The sequence below is a fragment of the Pipistrellus hanaki genome (assembly GCF_964339955.1).
Source record: "Pipistrellus hanaki genome assembly, chromosome: 1".
NCBI classification, from domain to species: Eukaryota; Metazoa; Chordata; class Mammalia; order Chiroptera; family Vespertilionidae; genus Pipistrellus; species Pipistrellus hanaki.
The window spans coordinates 19,311,519-19,336,558 of NC_140503.1; the positions used below are offsets into that span (position 1 = coordinate 19,311,519).

General features: G+C 46.1%; 1 protein-coding gene across 1 annotated transcript in view; it reads left to right on the top strand.

Moving 5' to 3' along the window:
- POMT2 (protein O-mannosyltransferase 2) overlaps positions 1–25,040 on the top strand; it is a gene marked incomplete at its 5' end in the record, with an annotated part of 33,106 nt that overhangs the window by 3,070 nt on the left and 4,996 nt on the right. The window contains 15 exon segments of the mRNA XM_084891503.1: positions 1,782–1,866; positions 5,822–5,926; positions 7,659–7,767; positions 8,835–8,943; positions 10,568–10,727; positions 11,983–12,089; positions 12,745–12,827; positions 15,160–15,269; positions 15,894–15,960; positions 17,102–17,171; positions 18,513–18,591; positions 19,697–19,848; positions 20,275–20,366; positions 21,667–21,743; positions 24,844–24,915. Of these exon segments, the coding sequence (XP_084747629.1) occupies positions 1,782–1,866; positions 5,822–5,926; positions 7,659–7,767; positions 8,835–8,943; positions 10,568–10,727; positions 11,983–12,089; positions 12,745–12,827; positions 15,160–15,269; positions 15,894–15,960; positions 17,102–17,171; positions 18,513–18,591; positions 19,697–19,848; positions 20,275–20,366; positions 21,667–21,743; positions 24,844–24,915 (1,477 nt within the window).

Here is a 25,040-nt window from a genome sequence, read left to right on the forward strand (position 1 = left end):
AACCTATTGACAGTGTTAAGTGTGGACTTACTGTACTAGTTTTACCTGGGACATTTTTGAAGTGAAAATCTCATACCCTTTTGTCATTAGGTTTTCCAACAGACTTCATAGCTAACCACAAATGCTGGTTCAATTTATTTATTTTTATTTATTTATTTATTTTTTAAATATATTTTATTGATTTTTCACAGAGAGGAAGAGAGAGGGATAGAGAGTTAGAAACATCAATGCGAAAGAATCATCGATCAGCTGCCTCTTGCACACCTCCTACTGGGGATGTGCCCGCAACCAAGGTACATGCCCTTGACCGGAATCGAACCTGGGACCTTTCAGTCCGCAGGCTGACGCTCTATCCACTGAGCCAAACCAGTCCTGGCAATGCTGGTTCAATTTAAATTGTGCCCAGCATGTGTGAGACTTTTTAGTCCTAGAGTTCTTTCATGTGTGTCATCTGAATTGAGCCCTAAAAACCTCCCTGTGAGGGGACGTGGCAGATGCTGTTACTGTCTACATTGTGTAGATGACAAGGGATCTGAGAAGGTGAGTGATTTTGCTAAGCCATGCTGTCAGGAAGTGCTCTGCTGGACTGGATCTCTCTTTCTGCATATCCATTTTGTCACACTGCTTGGAAGTTATTTCTCCCTTAGACATCACTATTTTTGGGAAAAGCATCTTTTGCCTGTTATGTTTCAGGTCAGTAATGAATAGTTATGGAAGGTGGCCTGAGATGGGATAGTCACCAGAAAGCAAAGAGAGAGACTGACAAACAGAAATGGCCAGGTTCAGCTGGGTAATGGGGCTGCCACTGCAAAGCCCTCATGTAGGGTGTCAAAAGTTTGATGTGGTTGTATAGAACAAGACTTTGCATTGTGTTTTAAAGCTAATGTGTTACCCAGCCAGCATGGCTCAGTATTTGAGCGTTAACCTATGAACCAGGAGGTCACATTTGATTCCTCATGTGGGCACATGCCCGGGTTGCTGGCTCAATTCCCAGTATGGGGTGTGCAGGAGGCAGCTGGTCAAGGATTCTCATCACTGATGTTTCTCTCTCCCTCTCCCTTCCCCTCTGAAATCAATAAAAATATATTTGAAAAGTTTTATGTGGTTGTATAGAAGAACAAGACTTTGCAATGTGTTAGAATCACTTATTGCCTTACAAAATTACTTGTGCAGTGAGAATATATTTTAGTTAGACTCTTAACTAGTAAGAAAGCTCTCAACTTTTACATAATAGTTCATTGAAATAAGACCAGCGAGTTCATAGTCAGCAGGTTAATTACCACAGGTTGATAAACAAAATCAGACTTCTGTAACATCATGGTTTCTAGGCTCTCTCTGACCAGTAGCCCACGATGTAGGTTGTTATAATAGTAATATAGTTTCTAGTAGCAAACGTAGTCTCAGAGTTTGAAGTTTAGCAGCCTTGGAAGAAAATCTTACTACAAACCTTTCTGTATCGTAAGAAAACTCTTTGCCTCTTTAAAATAAATAGGAAGTCAAGATACAGAATAAGTATAGATTCAACTTAAATTTACGATAAATGGTTTGTAAATATTTGCTAACTTTTAAAAATTTATCTAAATGAAGATTAACGACCAGCTTGAGGTCTTGCTTCCTCAAATCACTATGTCAAAAACTATTTTTTTTAATTCAAAATTTCTCATTAATTGCTTGTAATTCATAGTCTTTGGTTTTACCTGTAATTTTAATCATGCTCTATTAAGGCTATTTGGGTTGTATGATAATTTTAAAATTCTCATTTCTCTTTGTTTTTCCTTTAGTTGGGATGAGACTCACTTTGGAAAAATGGGAAGTTACTATATCAACCGTACCTTTTTCTTTGATGTGCACCCCCCGCTGGGAAAGGTGAGCAGTGGCAAACAGCAGCCAAGTCTTGGTTTTGGATTTAATTCTTGGCCTCACAGAAAGAATTGCCTGACATTTCAGACCAGTTTCTTTCATGGAAAGTCTTTGGTATTTTTAGGGGTCCTTTGGGCTCAGAAATTGAGATAGAGTCCATCAACTGACAGATGGATAAACAAAATGTGGTATATCTTTACAGTTGAGTATTATTCAGCTATCAAAATGGAACTAAATATTGATACATGCTACAACATGGATGGAACTTATAAACAGTATGCTAAGTGAAAGAAGCCATACACAAAAGACCACATATTGTATGAGTCCATTTAAATGAAATGTCCAGAATTGGCAAATCCACAGAGACAGAAAGAAGATTAGTAGTTGCCAGGATCTAAGGGGGAAGGCGATTGAGGAGTGACTGCAGATGGGTGCGGAGTTTCTTTTTGGGGTGATGAAATGTTCTGGAATTAGGTAGTGGTAATGGATGCACAATCTTATGAATAAACTAAAAACCTCAGTATACTTTAACATGGTGCATTTTACAGTACATGACTTTTATCTCAATCGAAAATCAGAAAAAATAAATGGAGAGAAAGAATAAAGCTTGGGAACCAGACCTCTGGAGAGGAGGCTTTTTGTAGGAAACCCAGCCTAGTCTTTGAGCCTGTGGCTTTTGGAGTCCCCTTGCGATTGGCACAGTGGAGACTGAAAACACTGGCTGATTTGTTTTTCCTGACGCCTTCCCTTCTCACTTCTGGCCCTGTGTGGAGAGAGACATGTGAGGCTTCTAAGCCTGCCTCCAGGGAGTGCAGTCCCACTGCTCCTCTCACTTACCTCCTGGTGGTCCTGCGCTCTACCTGGCTGAAAGACAGCGATGAACAAATTAGAAAACTGTGGGAGAGAAAGCAGAGTAGCTTCCATAGTTTCTAAGGCCAAGCCAGTCAAAAGCCCTTTAAGGAGTGAGTAAGGCATTTTCTCTTCCAGTACTGAAGCCCATACCTGACACTTTATGCAGATCCCAGCCCTGGGCACCTGGGCTCCAGTCTAATAGGTACTATTAAAGATATTAAAATGCCTGCACATAGGAAAAAAGTCATCAGTGCAGAAGGAAATAGAAGATCAAAAGCTACCTTGCCTCATTTTAAAAAAATATATTTTATTGATTTTTTTACAGAGAGGAAGGGAGAGAGATAGAGAGCTAGAAACGTCAATGAGAGAGAAACATCGACCAGCTGCCTCTTGCACACCCCCTACCAGGGATGTGCCCGCAACCAAGGTACCTGAATTGAACCTGGGACCTTTCAGTCTGCAGACTGATGCTCTATCCACTGAGCCAAACTGGTTTCGGCCCTTCCCTCATTTTGATTCTTCAGAGGTAATTCTGTGGTCACCATTGTTAAGTTTCTTATGTATCCTCTCAGAAACTTTTTATACAAACACTAGAGGCCCAGTACATGAAATTTGTGCATGGCGGGGTGGAGTCCCTCAGCCCGGCCTGCACCCTCTCACAATCTAGGACCTTTTGGGGTTTAGGTCTGATCCCACAGGGATCTCTACGGGAGTGGGCCTAAACTAGAAGGCTGACATCCCTCTTGCAATCCAGGACCACTGGCTCGTAACTGCTTGCCTGCCTGCCTAATTACCCTAACCACTCTCCTGCCTGCCTGATCACCTCTAACCACCTCTATCTGCCTGCCTGGTCACTCCTAATTGCTCCCTGTGGGGCAGGGCCAGCCAGGGCGAGGGGCTGTGGTGTTCTGATCATTCCACTGTTTTGGTCGCTGGGCTTTTATTATATAAGTGTGTACATATTTATAAACATAAATATTATGTTTATTAAGTTCACATGAACAGCATATTATGCAAACCAGATCAGACTAAAATTGTTCAGCAATTTGTATTAAAAAAAGAATAGTTTATTGATTTTTTTTTTTAGAGAGAGGGAGAGAGAAACATCAATATGAGAGCAAAACATTGATCTGCTGCCTCCTGTACACCCCTCACAGGGATCAAGCCTGCATCCTGGGCATGTGCTCTGACCAGGAATCAAACTGGCAATCCTTCATTGCACAGGACAATGCCCATCCAACTGAGCCATCCTAGTCAGGGTAGCAACTTGATGTTTCTTTAATTCTTTCCACATTAGCACATAAAAATGTATTCTATTCCATTCTTTTTAATGACTATATTTTTCAATTCTATAGATGTGCTATAAATTACTTTACCTCTCTTTAATTCATGGGCATTTATATTATTTCCAACTTTCAGTCATAGCAAAAGATATTGCATGAACATCCTTGTACCTATATATTTTCATAGTTGTACAGGTATATAAAAAAGATTCTCAGTGGGTAAACTAGAGAATTAAAGGGACATTTAAATTTGTGTTAGAGATTGCTAGGTTTTCTTGAAAATTTTTGCAGTGACATATAGTCCCACCAACAGTGTGTGAGGGTGTTTGCTTCCCACACCATTGTTAGCACTGGTGTGATTTTACTGTCAAAACTGCCAACTTGAAAGTAAAAAGTGCTACATCACTGTTTTCATTTGCATGTCTTTATGAGTTAAGTTGAACATTTCTTTTTCATGTTTATTAGGGATTTGTATTTTCTTTTCTATGAATTTACCCATTTTTGTAGTAGGCTGTTCCTTTTCTTACTGATTTGAATGAGTTAGTCAGTTAGGAAATTAGCTCAGGGCTACTTTTAACCTTGAGGGAACTGAGAAGGAACAGAATTCTGAGTGCCTGACCAGCCAAGCTATCTGGGAATTTAGATCGGCACCAGGCAGCTTGTCCTCCGAGACCCCAGGTAGGAAGGAGCATCTGCTTTGATTATCACCTGCCAGTTTTAGTTCATCTGGGTCTTTGGATGACTCTGTCTTTCCAATACCTTCCATTACTTTGTATTAAATTAATTACATTAAATTAACCTCTGGACCCTGGGATTCCTTCTTTTAATTTAATTTTTATTTTTAAACAAGGCTTTATAATCACTTACTGCTGAACTTGGGGTTCTATGCTTGGACATGAACTATAGACAGCGACTCTGGAACTACTTAGAGAAAAGAGTGAGCTGGTCCGTGGTCCAAATCCAGGCCCCCACAAGCAGTGCTGCCGGGAGGGGTTTTCCCTCCACACAGCCTAGCCCAGCTGGTCGGGCTGGGGCTGCCCAGGGCTGCTACAGATGCTTGGTGTTTGCTGGCAGTTTTTATGTTTTCACTGCTTCTGATTGCTTGTGTGAAAAGAATTTTACACTGTTGATGGCCAAGGAAAGATAGAAAGAGGCTGACCCTCCCGAATGTTTTGAAGGATTCTCGTCTTAGTTTATGGTTGATTTGTTCTGGTTTGGGATGTGCCAAGGTTGTCTCCCTTGGAATACTGGAAAGAGGAGAAGCCAGTCTCTGGCCTTTTTGCATTTTCCCCACTGGGACTTTTCTGTTCCCCTCTGGGGAAATGCAGCTGTCTTTCCTCTTTTCTATCCCCCTCCCTCCTTGTCTCTATCCTGATGTGTAGAAACTCGGTCACTTTTCTGCCTCCTCATTCTGACTTGCAGCCTCATTTTCCAGTTGCTCCAGGAATCAGCCCCTCTCTTTCCCCTCCTCCTGAATGAGCTATCAGCTTTTATTTCATAGCAAATGAAAGAAGGCAGATGAGCGACCCCCTCCTTGGCCCTGCCCTTCAAATTGTGGGATTTTTTTCTTTCTAAGTGTCCAGTCTGCACTGTTCCCAAGAACTTGGCCTTAACACAAGAGAGGATTTGTTTCAAGCAGTGAGCTCTATAGACAAAAGTTTCTTTGCTTTGAACAGCTGCAGGAGAAAATGTCACATTGTCAACTCCTTCTATGGACAGTTGTCAAGGGAAGCCAAAGCCTGGGTGCTGCTGGAGGGAAGCTTAGGGGGTGAAGGAATCTCCTCTGGAAGGTCTCTCATTGTTTTTGTTTGTTGTCTTTCTCTCAGATGCTGATAGGTCTTGCCGGCTACCTGAGCGGGTATGATGGTACCTTTATGTTCCAGAAGCCCGGGGACAGATATGAGCATCACAACTACATGGGAATGAGAGGAGTAAGGCTTCCTGACTTGAAAGAGCCTCACTGAGCCCTGGGGCCACACTCACAAATGCTACAGTTGGAAATCATGGGGTGGTGGCAGGTGTACACTGCGGACTTTGGGGTGAGGGGAGGATGACTGGATCCATACGCTGCGGTAGAAGTTCAGGTGTAGAGACTCAGAACTGGTTTGGGTAAGAAGGGGAGGGGAGGCCACAGATAGTGGAGATTACATAGAAAGGAACAAGCTCATCCTGTCATCTGTTATGCCCATGTGAGGCATCAGACTGCAGGTTGGAGAGCAGCCTGGGACCCAGCACCAGGAGTCTCCTGTAGTCCCAGCATTGGCCTCAGCACATTGGCAAGCTACATGTTCTTCCTCTCTCAGACCGCACTTGCTGGAGTATTGCTTATCTCTGAGGGCCCTTTCTTAAGACTTCAGCATCCCCACTCTCCTGGCACCGGGTTCCTACTTCTTTCCCATGAAGGTTTCAGACACACAATGGGTGTGCCAGTCTTTGGAGGGAGGCCATGTGTCCGCTCCCTCTGTGCCCTGCGTCCCAGCAGCAGCCTTGATGGAGCATGGCAGGGCCTCAACACCTAAGTCTGGCCACTCCATACCTGTAGCTGAATGAAATGTGAAGAAAAAGACCTTCAACGTAGAGCTCTCAAAGCAAGTTACATTTACAAACCCCTTTCATTGAGGAGCTCACACACTTGAGATAAACACTAAGTGCTTATTTGGCAAATGGTTGCATAATTTGCATGGTCATATACCATACTAAACAAGAAGTGTCCTGTATCCTCAAGTTCATATTCTAAGTGTTCTTGTGTCTTCTTAATGACTTTTGAATACCATATAGCATGAGTAATTGGATATAGGCCTGACTTACTGTGAACTTGTTATGGGAATTGAGAAGGCCAAATATGACAGCCTTGTTCCTTTCACACAAGTGCATCTTGCTCTCTTTTAACAAAAGGTGACAGCCCCAATGTGAGAATTCCCATTCCCTTGGGCTTGCCTATTTACTTTTGATGGATAGGGTAGGGAGGTACAGAGAAGGCTTATGGTTCAAAACAAAACAAAAAGCCCTCCAGTTACTGAAGCGCAAAGCAATCTTTTTGCTAAAATAAAAAATACAACCTGTAGATTAAAGAGTGGTTCCTGGTATGATTGAAGGAAAGGGCTAAGGGAGAAATAACAGAAATAACATAGAATTCTCTACAATATTAAAACATCTCAGGCCTTTCTTAACTTGTGTCCACAGTTTTGTAGTAGAAGCTAATGTTTATCAAGTACTTTTCTCTGTGTTAATAAACTTAGGTCATTTAATCTTCAGAGTGTAAACCCTTTGAGGTAAGAACTCTTATTCTTCACATTACACAGATGGGAAGGCTGAGTAAAGAGACATGTGACTTCCTCGGGGTCACAGCTAGTAGTGATAGGTAGTCCAACCCACACCCCCCACCTGAAACCAGTGAGCCATCCGCCCACGCCTTCCTGGCTGAACTTGGCTGATTTCGTGTCAGTGCACAAAAAAGTTGGTGCTCAGTGGGAAGGAACTAAATGCTGCTTGATTTGATGGCTCACGATTACACCACCCCTTTCTCTTTTATACATGTGCCAGTTGATTTTAGGTCACCATGTCATGCCCTCATTGGGGTCTTCCGTCTTAGACCTGAGCTTGTAGGTCCCTGAGCCTTAGCTAATCTGGTTATTTGACTGCTTCTCTTTTTCTTCCAAATAGTTCTGTGCGTTCCTCGGTTCCTTGCTGATCCCCTTTGCCTACCTCACTGTGCTGGAGCTGTCCAAGTCCCTCCCCGCAGCACTGCTCAGCGCGGCCCTCCTCACCTTTGGTAAGTTGTCTTCTAGCACATTTCTTGGGAAATTGTCTGCTACACTGTGAACGTGGCTGGAAATCAACACATTTACACAGGTCACAGCTTGGGGGTACACCAAAGCCCAATGATAGTATCCCACACTTCATTGGGCCCAGTTGTTAAGTAACTTTAGGATTAAGTAAATGTATTACAAATCTTATTTTATTCACTACCGGTAGTAATACTTTCTCTCTCTCTCTCTCTCTCTCTCTCTCTCTCTCTATATATATATATATATATATATATATATATATATATATATATATATATTATATATATTTGTATGAAGCAAGCCTTTATATTATTAGAAGGGAGAGTTGGCATAGACGAGCTCCAGTTGTTTGGATAAGAAGATAAATATGTGAATGAGTGTGTGTGTGTGTGTGTGTGGGTTTGTGTGTGTGTGTGTGTGTGTGTGAAGAAGGCCTAAATTCTAATTCTGCTTCTCTTAGGTTACTATAAAGATTAGTTTGTATTCCTTAAACTAATTTTAGCTGAATGCAAGGGCGATGCCTCAAAGAAGCTTGGTAGCAGGGGGTAGTTGGATAGGTAGGGAGACTCTGCAGACTTTGGCATTGTCATGAGGAGTTTGTTAGTCTGAGTGAGATGGGAAGACATTGTAGAGTTTAAGTAGGGACATGATGTAATGAAGTTATGTTTCACTTTGGCACCTATCTGGAGAACTCCCAATGTAGACTTCATGCAAAATGGTAAGACTACCCTAGGTGTAGGTCATTTGTGGCTATATGAGCAAGGTGGCAGAACTCTCTTTTTGAGGCTGGAAATGAGCCCTCATCTCAGGACTGCTCTATCTGAATGAGTGACATGATCCTTTCTTGAGTAAAGGGCCTCGAAGAAGTGTGAGATACTATCATTGGGCTTTGGTGTACCCCCAAGCTGTGACCTTCCACCTCCCCAATGACTCAGTGGCCCATCTAGTCTTGACTGCAATTAAACACAAGGGGGACTTATTGCTGGGGTGTTTGGTTCTCGGGGACCCATCTCTGATCCCATTTTTTGACCACTGAGCTTATGTTTTTCAGACACAGGATGCCTCACTCTGTCCCAGTACATCCTCCTTGACCCCATTTTGATGTTCTTCATCATGGCTGCTATGCTGAGCATGGTCAAGTACAACTCCTGTGCTGACAGGTCAGAAACACCATCTTTGGGAGTGTGTGTGTGTGTGTGTGTGTGTGTGTGTGTGTCCGGCGGGGGGGGGGTGGGGGGGGCAGAAGGGTAGGTGGGTAGGTGAGGTCCAGAGGCTACGGCAGCTCCAGAATTTCTCTAATGGCCAGGGACAGGGTAAGTGCCTAGAGGACTTGTCTTGAGGCTGAATTTAAGGCAATCCATCTTTTTTAAAAACTTAGATCATAAAAATAGATTTGAAAAAGTTTTCTATAGATTTATTTTTGCTTTATGACTAAGAAAATGTCGATTTATATTATTTATATTATTTTTCAAGAATATTATCATTTTTACAGTGGGGGCAGGTTTGTGGATATTATGGAGGGTCCTAATGCCTTCCTACCAATTTATAAGCTACCGGTTGCTGGTTAGGAGACCCCAGGACAACTTTATCCTTCACACTCTCCTTCCTAGAGGGGAGGGAACCAGGGTAGATCCTGCTTGGGATGTTTGTCTCCCTTCCCTTGGGGGGTGTTACATCCAGCCCTGACCTAACGGTGGGAATAGGTATTAAAGGCTGGCTTGAGTGGCCCCTAGCAGTCAAGAGGATCCCTGCAGGCCCTGCTAAGTTCTAAAGCTGTACTAGAGGGCCTCATCTTTCCCAGGGTAGTCCTTTCCAAATCATTCTTCTACTTCTGAGAGAGTTGAATACATTCATTCTATTCAAACCAAAGAGCTGATTCGTCTAGGCTTTTCTAGAAGTCCACTTGGTTTCACCATGACAACACTCACTAAATTATGTTATCTCATTAAATGATGTTATGCTAATAAAGCCTGATCCAGTGGCCACCAGGTCTCTCTGGCTTTGGGTTATCTCCTGTCTTTGCCAGATTCATTTCCACCTGCCGTTTCTGGAATGCATACTCTGTGCCAGGTACTGTGCTGGGAGCTGGAGGTACAGCGGGACTTAGGTCTGGCTGTTAAGGAGTGTTCGCTCTGGCAGGGGAGGCTGCCAGACTGAGAAAATTGCAGCACAGTGTGTTAGGAGCTGTAAGTACAGCAAACCTTGGCCCCGACGGCCCTGGTTGGAACCATGCTCCACCGCTTGCTAGCTGTGTTCCCTAACCTCTCTGTCCTTTGCTTTCCCCATGTGTACTAATAAAAGAGGATAATAATAGGATTTACCTTGTGGGGTTAGCAAAAGTTAAAGAGTTAATGTGTGTAGAGTTCTTGGAGCAGTGCCTGACACATAGTAAGCACTCGACAAATGCTGGCTCTGACAGGTCCAAAGGTGACAAAGGAGAGGACTGACTCAATTCAGTGGCTTCTCTGGATTTCCCTCTGACATCCACATGATTGGTTATCCCTTGAAGAAAAGCTTCTTGCTTACTTATCCAGGAAAGCATTGACCCCTCTCACAGAAAAAGATCCTCCTCACTCTCACCCACACTGTGCTCCCTGCAGTTTCAAGTTTCACAAACCAGACTGTCCTTGGAACCACGTGGTCCCCTGAGGTTAGGAGCCCTCACAGAGAGGGCACAGCGCAGCCCCTCAGAGTCAGAGGACCCGTGCCCTTGCTCACCGATGCTCTTGCTTTTGAGTTTGGTTCCAGCTGCCAAACTGAACTCTGTGTCTTGTTGGTTTTCAGGCCCTTCTCTGCCCCCTGGTGGTTTTGGCTCAGCCTGACTGGCATTAATCTGGCTGGTGCTATAGGGGTCAAGTTTGTTGGCCTCTTTATCATCCTGCACGTGGGATGGAACACCGTATCAGACCTTTGGCACCTGTTTGGAGACCTCAGTCTTTCATTGGTGAGAACCAAGTGCTCATAGAAATGTCTTTGCTCCCCAGTATTGCTCAGCAGAGCCAGTGGCCTACCTCCGCCTCTGCTGCAGGCGCGAGTGGCTGTGTTCTGGGCCCAGGCAGGCTGGACCAGCTGCTCTAGGTAGGCAGCAGGACAGGGAAGTGGGCCATGGCTGAGAGGCTGGAGCGGTATAAAGGGTGAGGATAGACTCACATTCCTGGAATTCATTTTTGGCATTTGTTTCTGCAAGCTACCCAGCCAGAGGATTCTGTCCAGTTGGGCTCATGCCAAATACTGGTATATGTCAGGCGTAGACGCAGGGGACCTCAGGTGAAATGGTCAGGGGAACTTTCTGAATTCACAGGTTTTTTCCCCCGATCCAGGCTTTCCAGATTTGGAAGCCAGTAAGGTTTATTACAATATTGTTTATGCAGGGCTGAGTTTATGCAATATGCTTTACCTTCATTATCTCATTTTCCTTACGTAACAATCTTGTGTGGTAGGTAGTTAGTACCCTCTCTTTACAAATGAAGAAATCAAGACCTAGAGCGGTAATAACACGCCCCAGGTCAGACAGGCCATAAAGGCAGACCTAGGGTTCCGACTGAGGGGAGGCAGACTCTTTTACTAAATGCTGCTCCATGGCCTCTGAACCAAGTCCCAACAAGTTTATTTATTCAGAAAATACAGACGTGCTATCCTCTAAGTGTGAGACATAATATGCAGATGAATAAAACAACGATCCCTGCCTTCTAGAGACAATGGAGAGAGAGAAATAAGTGAACAGGTAATTATAGTTCAACCAACAAGTTCTGTGAGAGCACAGAGGAGGGTGTGAACGAGTCTCAGGTGATACAGGAGGGCTTCTGGGAAGACACAGAGGCCTGAAGTTAAAATAAGGAGCAATCATCCAGGTGATGGGTGGGCTGGCCAATACAGGAAGCTCCAGGAAAGTGCAGGGGACCGGTGTGACTGGGATGTAGAGGGGACCGATGAGTGACGATGCTGAAGATACAGGCCGCGCTTTGTTGGTGGTGCAGTGACAGTCTGGTGTCCAGAATGAGGGCCTGGACAGGCAGCAGGGGGCTGACTCCTGTTCAGTCCCCGGCATTGTTTCCGTGGTGGGTGTTATGGAAAGCATTTCCACAGAGTTTTTCTTTATGGCTATTAGTTTTTCAATTTTATTGTGACTCTGACTTACACATAAAAACATCTACTGTGCACTTGTAAGGCATAAGGAATAACACCGGCTCTGTCTGCAGGTGACTGTGGGAAAACACCTGACTGCGCGCATTCTGTGCCTCATAGTGCTGCCACTGGCTCTCTACACGGCCATCTATGCTGTTCACTTTGCGGTGCTGAATCACAGGTACAGCAGAGCCTGTCCAGCCACTCACTCTGTCTTCCTCCTGCCTCTCAGCCCATGGGTGGGCCGTGTGATTTCCTGGGTCTGTGGTTGGGATGCCAGGAGGGGACCCAGGGTGTTTTCCTGTTGGTTTTCTCCTGGGTTCTATCTTTTGGGTATCCAAAATGCTCAGAAAGGCCAGTACCCTTAGTAAAGAATTTCCTAACAGCCAAAAGCCCCTTATGCCTAAACAAAGCCGCTGGTGTCTAAGAGGGATGAGCCACCATAAGGTGTGCAGTTGGGGTGAGGATAATAGTAACAGTAACATCAGCGGCAGCTCCCATTTAACGAGTAGCTACTGAGTATCAGGAGCGTTCAGCATTTTGTACCATTATCTCATTTAATCACAATTACTTTGCAATCTTTAAATCCCCTGTTTATAAATGAGGAGCAGAGGCTAAGCCAAGTTAGGTATCTTCCGAAGGCCCCCTAGCTAGTAAGTGGCTGAGGTGGGATTTGGACCCAGTTTCTCCTCCTCCATTACCCATATCTGTCTCACGACGCCTCACTGCCACTCTGGCTGTACTTCATAAACGAGCCGAGCAGGGCTCTTTCTAGGCTCCTGGGAAGTCATGGTCTCACTGCCTTCACTGGGCTCTGCCCTGCTGCTCTCCCACAGCGGTCCCGGCGATGGCTTCTTCAGCTCTGCCTTCCAGGCCCGGCTCTCAGGAAACACCCTGCACAACGCTTCCGTCCCTGAGTGTGAGTGTCCCCCGGCCCTGATGCAGGGCAGAGGGTTTGCTGGGAGTTGAATTAGAAAAGACGACTATGATAGTTTGAGTTATTTCAGTCTGTAGAGAGCAAAGTGGGAGAAAGATCCAGTTATTTCCAGAACTAGTACTCAAGAGAGGGAGTTGGAACACAGGAAGTGCAGAGGTAGATGTCCTGAGCAGCAAACTCTTTGACCCTAAAAAGAGACCTCTCCATTGCGGCTGTGAAAACATCCAAGCAGCTCTGTGGGAAGGCCAACCAGAGAGGCTCTGTTTGGACCTTCAGGGCCGCTGGTCAGTTTCTACCGTGGTGTGCTGTAACTCACGGGTGTTCAGTTATTCACAGGTAGTAACTGAGCAAGGCTTAGCTACGTTGGAGGCGGTAGGTGGACATACTCCAGCGTGTAGAGTCTGATTTAGAGAGTCTCTGCATGATGTGACTGCTCGGGTTAAGTACGTAAAGTGGGAACACAGGGTGCGAGCGATAGAGTGAATGGTCTGGGAGCTGACTCCTGGCAGAATGTGTAGATTTACACAGATGGAGAGAGAGGAGAGGGCATATCGGGCAGAAAGGACAGCATGATCAAGGCCAAGGACAGGGCAAAACTCAAAGCACAGATTATATGCAGAAAAGTACCTGAAAATAAGGTTGAAAAAGATAGGTTGGGCCAGATAGTGAGGGTTTGAGATGTCTGGATGAGGTGTTTGACTTCATTACACAGGCATTGGAGACCCAGTGGAGGTGTTGGGCAGGGCGGAGGCCAGGAAGGCTGTGCCTTAGGGAGATGCCTCTGGTGGTTAAGGATAGGATGGCAAGGGGGAGGATGGGATTGGAGGCAGGAGAGATCCTCTGGGATGCTGTTGCAGGCATTGGACTGAGACAGAGATAAGGCAACCGGGCATAGACAAGGGAGGCTGGACACGGAAATGAGGGAACAAGATGTCACTAAGGACTTGAGCCCAGGTGATTGCTTCCTAGAGGCAAAGACTGTCTTTTAGTGTCCCCAGTGCCTTGCACAGTGCCCAGAACTCTGGGCCCTCCAAGACAGTGTAGAGAATGAGAAAGAGGAAAGCAGGCAAAGAAGTCGGTTTGGAAAGGCAGATATTGAGTTCTACATCAGAGGCTTTGACTTTGAGGTACTTGGGGAAATCGTGCAATGGGGCCAGCGGGGTTGGGGCTGATGCCTTCAAAGGAGGAATCAGCCAGGTGAAGGGTGATCAGTGCTGTGGCAGTGCTAGGACCGGTAAGGAAACTGTAGAGAGAGGAAGAGACAAAGGCTGAGGTCAGGTCCCTGGGGATTGCAGGAGGAAGGGGACCTAGGAAAGGAGCTGCGGAGGAGCCATTCATGAGGGAGTATGGGGCTGAGAAGGAGGAACAGCAGGCATTTCAAAAAGCAAAGGTGGTCAGCAGTGTGTAAATTTCTCTTCGTCATTTCTAAAGCCGAGCTCAGCTGTGATCTCTTCCATCAAGCCATCCTCTTCTTACTCCTTGGGCGAGAAGTCATCCTACCCTGCCCTGGGCTCCCACATGTCACACATTGTCACATGTGCCAGAGCACTTGCCCACTGTCTTGTGCACATTAATGCATGAAGCCGTTTTCCCCAAGAGCGGGCTTGCTGTGGGTGCAACCAGGCCTGCTCCACCTCGGATCCAAGTGTAATAATTGGCACAGTCTGCTGACCAAGTGAATGGACGAAGGAAGACAGGGTGGGCTATCTCTGGTGGAGTGAGACCCCTTTTGGTGGAGTGGGGAATGGCAGGATGGCCAGAGTTTGAGGGATTGAGAAAAGGGACAGTAAAAAGAAATGAAGTTTTCTCTGCCCCCCCTGCCCCCTACTTTTTTTTAAAAAAACTTGGAGTAAAGAAAAAGCCCAAATACCATAAAATAGTTACTTCATATGGTACTGGATTCAAAAGCACAGAAGTCTGTCTTAACTGTGTATCATACCATCATATCTTGGGGAACATTCCAGATAACGACATAGAATGCTTCTTCCTTTATTCCATTGAATGTATGTCCAGACTTGACTGAAGGACAAGCGGGTCTAATCTTTCACTGTTACAAACTGCTCTAATCGCACTGTTACTACCCAGGTCCTTCCTTGTGCGTAGGAGGGAGGGAAGAAGGGCACCCTGCAGGGAACTCCCTTCTGAGTTGACCCTATAGGAGGGCAGTGGCACAGCTGCTTTGGGTATCCTCAGCCCAGTGGGGTTTGTAAGAGGGTCATGAGCTCTAGGGCTTGGGAGGCCCCTTCCAGTCAGCGGTGGCTTCTAGCACTGTGCTACTCACCCTTACCCCCACCCCCGCCTGCCTTCCTCCTAGACCTGGCCTTCGGCTCTGTGATCACCGTGAAGAACCTGCGGATGGCCATCGGCTATCTCCACTCCCACAGGCACCTCTACCCCGAGGGCATTGGCGCCCGCCAGCAGCAGGTCCGTGAGCCTCTTCTGCGCCGGTAGGGCAGCAGCACCACACTGCTGTGGGACTGAGCCCGCCATTCCCGTTCATGCTGCCCACCCTTTGCTTGCGCTGTTTCCCCTGCTTCCTGCACCCTCTTCCTCTTTGCCGTGGTTAACTCAGCTTCTTTAGGCTTCAGCTCAGGCTTCAGTGTTCCCCTCTGACCGCCATGGTACTGGATTACCTAGTACTGGACTAGGTGCCAGGGCCAGGGTTTGAAGCTGCAACCCAGCTAACTGCCCTTGATCAGAATCAAACCTGAGACCCTTTGGTGCATGAGCTGACACTCTAACCACTGAGCAACACCGGCCATGGATTAATTACTTTTTAAAATGCACTAAATCCTCTCTGTTACACAAGGTATCATGGTCCTTCCTTCTTGTGGGAAAAGTCCTCTAAATGCAGAAGGAAGGCGAGAATCTCACTCAATGCTGTTTCTGAGTCCTGCTGGGAGACCTGATCCCTTGGGTTGGTGGCTGGGATTCAGAAAGGCTTACTAAGCAATGTTGGTTTGCTGTTGATTGTCCTGTGGCTGGTTGTGCTAATAATGATGGCCTCCTCCCTCCCCTTTTCTTCTCCCTCCCCTCGCCCTCACCCAGGTCACCACCTATCTGCACAAGGACTACAACAACCTGTGGATTATCAAAAAGCAGAATACAGACTCAGGTAATGTGGTGGGGAACTGACACTTCTTGTGTGATTACTTATTCTCAGTCGTGCACATTTCTCATGCCCCCAGAGAAAGGTATCGAGATGGGCTTTCCTGAGCATTCTTTGACATGTTTACTATCTCAGTTATCCTTCCAACAGTTATTTATTGAGCACCTACTAGTTCAAAGTGCTATTGGCTGCCTAGGGGATTAGCAGTGAGCAAGACAGAGATCTCGCTCTCAGAGCTGCATTTTGAAGCCAGAGAGCAGGACCAAAGCTCAGACTTGATCTAGAGAATTACCTGGACATGCCACCAGGGGCTGGTGAATAGCCCCAACTGGGGCACATGAGGACTGCTCTCATTTCTAATTTAGAACACGCCAAGCATTGCAGACCCTAGCATATGGTACAGCTCCAGCTGTGTTGATATGATAGTGTTGCTGCCTACTGGTCATCCTTGGACTGAGCAGTCAGTTGGAGATCTGAGCACCTGCCAGCCCTGCGCTGGGCCTGTCTAGGCTGCTGTCTGCTAGTATGCTTCTGCCTAGCCAGGTAAAGCTGCTCTGAGGCACACCTTTTGGGCTCTCAGGGCCTATGACATGGGTTGTATCTGGATCTTGCTTTTTTTGTTAGGCAGCTAGCTCTCTGCAGGCTATGCCTTCTGCTGCAGCTGTGAGAGAACAGAGGGCATCTCCCACTCACCTGAGCCCCTGCAGATTGTCCTGTGCCACAGGCATCCTCTGTGACTCCCCAGCAAACACCATCTTGCTCAGCCTGTCTCAAGTCAGCTGCCCCTGAGCCTTTGTGGGGAAAGGGCAGATGATCATCTGAATTCACCTTCTTTGTTCCTTTACACACTCCTCTTCTTGCTGTGGTTTTTGTATCACTGCCTTTGCATGCTATTCTTTAGTAATATAAGTTATGACCCTCTTGGGCAGGATCTCTGTATATAGACTTTAAGAGTCTTTTCGAACATTATTTTGGGACACACCCTTCTCTAGTCCTCTGAAACAGTCAGGGCCTTTCCCGCTCATCTCTCTGTATCCCGACAGCATCTCTAGCACATGCCGGTACTGTAACTCCCAATGGGCCCTCAATCAGCACTGGCCCCATGAGCGAATGGTTTCAGGTACCAGTGCTTGTTTCTTCTTGGCAGATCCCCTCGACCCTTCATTCCCAGTGGAGTTCGTACAACATGGAGACATCATTCGACTAGAACATAAAGAGTAAGTAAGTTTGCTCTTTGGGATAAATGATTGGTATGGGCACCAAAGGTAAGGCGTTTTTTAAGCTGGAAATGAACAGAAGTCTGGTGTGAACGAGGCTCTGGCAAATGGAACAAGCTGCTGGGGTAGTTACAACATCTCAGGCACCAGAGATAGAGCCTCCCAAACCCCGCTTCACCCCTCCCCAGCACACTCTGCTCAGCACCAAATTTATTTGAGGGTTTTTTGTTTTTTTCCCCCTGATGAATATGATTATGGATACTTAAAATTTTAATTTCATTATTAAATAATTTTTATTTTTTAAGAAAGTAAAATTTATTGTTATTAAATTTACTAAAGGCCTGGTACATGAAAATTCATACACTAGAGGAGGGGGTACCTCAGCCCAGACTGCCCCCTCTCACAGTCTGGGAGCCCTTAGGGATGTGAGGCAACCTGGAGATCAGGGGCAGGCAACACCCCAATCATACCTCTGCTGTTGACACTGCTGGTAGCACAAGCCTTGGCCAGCCCTGGTTACCTGAGCCTTGGGCTGACCCTGGGCGGCTGGGGGGCTAGGGGGCTGAGAGGACTGGGGGACTCTGGAGGCAGGCACGTGGAGCAGCTGGACCCACCTGGGACTGGGGCCAGCCATACTGTGTGCCTGCTGCCCTGGTGGGGCTGAGGGGACTTGGTGCTGCCATCTTGTGGCTGTGGGCACCACCATATTTGAAGGCATGGCAGTCAATTAGCATATTCCCTTCTTATAGGCTGTGGGCACTGCCAGTTTTGTGAGGGTGTGATGGTCAATTAGCATATTCTCTTTATTAGGTAGGATTTTTGAAAATTTCCAGGATTTTGATGATGAACATCTATTTCTTATTATGGATTAAAGTAAGCACAAATAAATAAAAGCTAAATTAAATCCCTATTTTCCCCATAGATCCCCACTTTATAAAATTGGTGGTGGGAGTAGAAAATAGATAGGAGAGAAAAGTTTGCTATTTCTGGCATATACAGATTATAGATTTTAAGATTTTTCTACCCATACCTGCGAGCTAAGTGCTTCAAAGCCACCAAATGTGTTGTCGCTACCTCCACCTGCTCCTTCCACCTGAAGGTAGCCCCTTTCTTGGCATGCAGTCCAGTACTTCTACCATTTGTCCCTCCTGGTTTGAGCAGTTCTGCAATTCTCTAGATATTTCTTGTGAGTAAATAGTCAAGGAGTTCCTGATACGCTGAATTTTACATTCAGGTTCTTTTTAAAATCTGAACAGGTGACACTTAAGTATCCTTGGTTAAAGAAGAAACTGCACATCTCTTTTCTTCCAGATAATGGAACTTCTCTCTTCTAACTTCTAGGACCTCTCGGAACTTGCACAGTCATTATCATGAGGCCCCCCTGACCCGGAAGCACTACCAGGTCACTGGCTATGGCATAGTAAGTGAGCAGCTGAAGTGTGTACACCCTGGCTCAAGCCATATGGCTGAACACGTCCTCCCCAGAATGCTGGCATATTCCTAAGGATGGAGGCTGTACAGGGACTCAGCATTTGGGGACTTTTGGGCTAGGCTTGCTATGGGAAAACAGCGTATGAAATCTGTCTCCATCTCTCTCCTTCCATCATAACCATGCCACTTTTATGTTCTGACACTTAATAAATGTCAAATATGAATACTGTGTCGGTCCCTTTTAAATCACATTGGATGTAGAAGCCACGGACCCATAATGTGACCCCAGATGACTATGTACGTTTATCCTTTGCCAGGTCCCAAGTTCATGTTTGCCTTGTTTTTAAGGATTACTCCCCTCTGCAGAGGAATATTCACCACATTGCTTTTGGATTTTTACTACCTTGGGCGATGCAGATTATAGAGGATGCTCAATGAGTATTTATGGCTTGGACAGTAATTTGAAAACAAAAACAACGAGTGGGTAACTAGACTTATAACTAGCAGTTACATTCCCTTGCAAGTAAAAATTCTGGGTTTCATAAAGTGGGTTTTCCAACCCTATTTGCTCTTCCCAATATGTGCTAGAGCCAAGACTCTGAGCTTCACCTTTTTCTTGTGGCCATCTCCCGAGGAGAATTAGGTGCAACTGTCTTAATTTCCAAAGTACAATGTCCAGGCCAGACCTTTCTGGTTTAGCTGAGTGGGTGTCCACATGGCCAAGGTCATGGATGCAAATGGCCCAAGTCAGTTTCCGTTGACTCAGGGTAATGTCTTGAGTTTGGTTTAAGGGCAGAAACATCTATTTGGAATTTAGACTCTTGTCCTATGAAGTGAAGGCTTGGACATCAGGTTCCAGGAGTTATACTAACTTTCTTGGTTGGAATAGTGAGTGCTGGAGCAGTATCCATCACTTAAAGTATTTCCAGGCCCTCTTGTTCCCTTTCCTACCTCAGTCATTGAGGTCAATTTCGTCTTTGACCTTTGTAACACAGTGGCATCTGAAATGTCTCCTCTAAAACCATATTACTTTCTTTGTAAGAAAGTAATTTTTTTCATTTCTTTGCATTTTTTCCCCTTGCCTTATGTGTTAGAATGGGACAGGGGACTCAAATGATTTCTGGCGGATTGAGGTTATAAACAGAAAATTTGGAAACCGGATCAAAGTGCTGAGAAGTCGAATTCGCTTCATTCATCTGGTCACAGGCTGTGTCCTGGGCTCCTCGGGAAAGGCTCTGCCCAAGTGGTGAGTCTCTGGGGTTTTGATGTTCCAGTTGAGCCTCGTGCTTTTCCTTTCTCACTATAAGTATTCTGGAAGATTCCATCTCCCACTTGTCAGTGTTCACCTAATGTTTGCTTATTTTGAGTGGTAGGTGGAGGGAGACAAGCATCAGGTGTGTTGTAGAGCACAGAGTTCCAGAGTTCCCCTGGTGTTTTATGTGCTCTGATAGTTGAAGATTTGTACCTGTGTAAACGTTTGTACTCTCTGGATCTATTTGTCTTTCTAAAATGGGAGTGCTGTATGCTAGAATACTCCTAGGATAGCTCAAGCTTGAAAAAAGCATGGCCACTGGGTGAAAAAAGAGGGGTTCCATGGACGTAAGGGCAGTTGACAGTGCTTCTCCCTGGCGAGTTTCAGGTCTTCTGAGAGACCCCGTGACTGTTTCCACAGGGGCTGGGAGCAGCTGGAAGTTACTTGTTCTCCGTACCTAAAGGAAACCCTCAACTCCATCTGGAACGTGGAGGACCACATCAATCCCAAGTGTGAGTGAGGTCACTCCCTGGGCTGGCTCTGACGGGAAACATTTATAAGTAACATCTTAGACAGACAAACCTTTTAGACTGCTGTTGCTTTATTATTGTTTCTTCTTTCGTCCTTTTTAAACCTAATCTCTTCATATGAGTTGTCTATACAGGTGGCTCCTTTTGCTTCTCATCCACTTACACTTTCTCTCCTTGAAATGACCAGTTACCTCACTCGAGGCCAGAGCTACTTGTCTCTTCTCATTTTCCTTGTCTTTTGTCAGATTGGACTCTTTTTCTCTGTGGCCTCTGTAATGCAGATCTATCTATCTAGTCTTCTGGGCTCTTCTCCCTCCTGCACCATGAGCACCTTCCACCCTCAAGGCTTAGAGTAGGCCGGTGCTTTCCCTCTGTGCCCCCGTGTAGAGCTCCTCTGCCCGCCCCCATCCAGCCAAGACGTTTACGAAAAGTGACAGCCCCAGCCCTGGCCTGGGCCCTGTATCTATACTCCCAGGCTCCAGTGTGACATTTCCACATCAATGTCATCTTCAACTCAGTGCATCTTTGGATCCATTGCCCATTCTCTTAGACTGCCCTCTTCTTGCTTGATTTCTTTTCTCCCTGCTTCCCATTTCATTCTTTTACCACCTAACTTAACCAACCAGCTAATTAATTATCTAAATAACTTCTCTTTTTAAATTCCTCACCCAAGGTTTTTCCCCATTAATTTTTAGAGAGAGTGGAAGGGAGAGGGAGAGATGGAGAGAAACATCCATGTGAGAGAGACAAGACACATTAATCGGTTGCCTCACCAGGGTTGGGGATTGAGCCCCCAAATGAGGTACTTGCATTTGACTGGAATCGAACCCGGGACCCTTCATTTCATGGGCCAATGCTCTATCCACTGAGCCAAACTAGCTAGCAACTCTTTATTGAGTATGACAGAACCATGTGGGCCCTGGGGATATATTGGTGAATGAGATAGACTTGGTCCCTATTTTACAGCTCTTCTACCTAGTGGGGGGGCAGCTGTGCCAGTACCGAAATGAAGGGTGACTGTGCCAAAAGCTGCCAGAGCACCCAGGCCTTGTTGTCTGTTGCCTTTGCATTTCTCAGAATGCCTAATGAGTGCTTAATACAAGCTGAAGAAATAACCAAGAGTTGGGCAAAGTTTTCTTCCATCTCCCCAACACTTTCACCTACTTGATAGTCAGCTTGTCAGGAAAGCTGCACTCAGACTTTGGCAGCTGTGTGGGTGCATGGACAGCTGTAAGAGAGAAGGTATGACAAAGGTTCCCTACTCTGTCACTTCTTTTTCTAGTGCCGAACATCAGCCTGGATGTGCTGCAGCCCAGTTTTCCCGAGATCTTGCTTGAGTCCCACCTGGTGATGATCCGGGTAAGATGGCCCCCTCCCATTTGGTGTCTTCTCTGAGAGCTCCAGGCCATCCACAAATTCAGATCAGAAACCAATAGCCATGGTTTAGACCCTCTGCCCCTCGTGAAGGATTTTGAAAGTTTATCACAGAATGATGATGGTGATGAAGATGATGACAATAATGATGACACCAGTGAAAACTTATGTAGCTCTTATGTGCCAGGCGCCACTGTAAGGGCTGTACACGTACTAACTCATTTAATGCTTACTACAGTCCTACGGTGATTATTGTTCCCGGTTTACAGAGGAGGAGACTGAGGCGCAGAGATGAATACCTTGCTTAGAGTCACACAGCTAAATGTGGGAGGCAGACCCAGGCTTCAAAGCCAGCTGGCAGGCTCTCCGAGTCAGTGCTAGCCACACTACCTTCCTCTGGCTCGAAGTGATTCTCCAGGCTGTTCAGGTGGCAGAGCCCTGAAAACCAGTGTCCTCGGTTAAAGAGTGACAGTACATTCCATCATATGAAGTTATGATCAATTAAAATGAAGAGCTAATTTTAGCATGTTGATTACATGCAGCATAAAATCCCAACCATGAGCCACTCCTGTTCCAGACAGAGACAAACCATTAGGGCACATGGCTGATTCTTTTTAAGGTTTTTAAGACTTATTGTTTGTGCTCTGTATCATTAGTAGCTGACAGCAGTTGTAGCATCAAAGGTTTAAAAATAATGGAGAGAGGAAATCCTTAAATTGAGAAATTCTAGCTTAAATTCTCCCCTGTGGTTGGAGAATCCCTGCTGCAGCTTTGATGTTTAGGGGGAACCCCTTTACTCTGGCTTAGGAGCACCGGTGTTCTGTAGGAACGATGTTGGAGAATCCCTGTTTCTCAGCCCACAGGGTTGCAGAGAGGTGTAGCAGTTGTTACTTCCCCCTGTGAGCCGATGTCAAGTGGACTTTCCTAGAAGTGGTTATAGAAGCAGTGTCAGTAAATACAGTTGACTTAAATCACCAGATTAAATTTAAAAATTCAAATTTTGTCATTTCTGCACTTTGGCAGGTGATGAGTTGACAGCAAGCAATCTCTGGGTCACTTCCTCTCTGCCTCTCTGCTTGTAGCTGTCACTTTGGCCTGATGACACAGCTACTTTCAATACATGTCTGTCAGTCAAAGTATCATTCTGGGTCTAGGTAGAATTTTATGACTAAGTCTAAATAGTCATAAAGAGTTAGAGTCCAACAAGAAAAGGGACCCTTATTTTATTATTGAAGAGGAAGAGTCAAAGAAGAAAAAGGGACATAGGGGACTTACTCAGCCAATGCACAATCAGAATGGGGAGAGAGACCACAATAGTCCCGTGGTCGGCAAACTGCGACTCGCGAGCCCTTGAGTGTGGATCTTCCACAAAATACCACAACCTGGGCGAGTCTGTTTTGAAGAAGTGGTGTTAGAAGTTTAAGTTTAAAAAAATTGGCTCTCAAAAGAAATTGTACTGTTGATATTTGGCTCTGTTGACTAATGAGTTTGCTGACCACTAGACTAGACCACAGAAAGTGCGGGGGAGAGGGAGGAAGGCCTAAAGCTGGGCAGGAAAGGCTGCCGTGCCTGGTGAGGTTAGCTGGATCAAGCCCGCTCTAGTTTTAAGCATAGAGAATAATGGACAAATGCATATGCCTATACTGGCTACAGATTTTTCCTTCCTTCAGTTTCTTGGTTTAGTAAAGGAGTCAAATTTCTCAGAGTTTGATGTAGTGAATAGGATGCCCTTGGGTTATTATAGTTCTGGCTGGAGTCCCTGCACAGGACAGCCCACACCAAAGACTTCTCCAGCCCCAGAGGCGGTAGAGCCGAGGTGGAGAAACCCTGACCTGGTCAGATCACCTTACTCCTCGGGAACTGCCTTCTCAATGGGCCCTGAGGGTGAGGCTGATGCCAGTCCTGGTGGTTAGCAGCCAGGATCCTGATCATTTTCCTTTCTGTTTAGCAAAGGCCGGGTTTTGCCATGTAGACGCAGGCTGTTGGATATTCTTAGCTATTGATTAAAGGAGCTTGAGTCCCTCGGGCTAAGTGTGCATTTTCAGCCGCAGTAATATCACCTCCAGTGGGTAAAGTGTGTTCTTGAGGGCAACCCCCCTTAACTTTGTAATGTATAAAGCATAGGTATTCATCTCTAATAATAAAAGCATAATATGATAATTAGACCAGACAGCCAAATGACCTTCTGGAAGTCCTTTTGGATGAAGCTGGGCAGCAGGAGCTGAGGCAGAGGCAGTTAGGGGCAATCAAGCAGGCAGGTGAATAGTTAGGGGTGATGAGGCAGGCAGGGAGTGGTTAGGGACGATGAGGTAAACAAACAGAGGGGTTAGGAGTGATGAGGCAGATAGGCGAGTAGTTAGGGGGGATGAGGCAGGCAGAGGAGTTAGGGGCAATCAGGCAGGCCAACCGTTAGGAGCCAGTGGTCCTGGATTGTGAGAGGGTGCAGGCTGGGCTGTGGGACCCCCCCACACCCCTCCCTGAATGAATTTCATCCCTGTGCTCAAATTTCATGCACCAAGCCTCTAGTATAGTATATAAACAGATTTATAGTATAGCTGTGATATTACAATGTCACAGTGGGAGGTGTTTAGAAAAAAAAAGTCTGGAAAGTATGTGAGGGGCAATAATTTAAAAAGTTGAGAACACTGGTCTAAAGAAAAATTTCAAAGTCCAGGAACTCATCAACATTCCTGGGTTTGTGTTTAAAATTGGCCTTCCGAAGGGACAAATAAATCAGCTCTTATTTTATGCCCCGTCCCCCCACTCTCTTGACACCTGTCTTTGGCCTGCAAGATGGGTCTGTGTTTTGTGCCCATAAGAAACAAGTCCCTTGTTCCTCTCTCTCTCAAGCAGGGAGGTCTGACTAGACTGTCTCAGGAGGGAGTTGGAGGCTTACCTGTAGGGAGAGGTGAGGCGATGTCGTAGGCAGGTGAACAGTGACCCAGAGTGAGCACCGGGTTCTTCCTCAAGGCGGGAGGAGGGAGGGCTTCTCCTGATGCTCGGCCATTACCAGAGAACCTGGGCCGCACACTTCTGTCCGCCCTTGACCTGTCTTGACCAGCTTTCCTCTGCCACTTTCCTGCAGGGAAACAACGGCCTCAAACCCAAGGACAACGAATTCACATCCAAACCCTGGCACTGGCCTATCAACTACCAGGTAGGCCCGAGCTAGAGCTCCTCCCAGGAAATGGAGCCAGAAAGAGACGTGGTGGAGGTGGGGTGTGCTGGGGACTGGCCGGGGCCTCCCGCCTGGCATGGGGTGGCCAGGACGGGGCTCTGTTC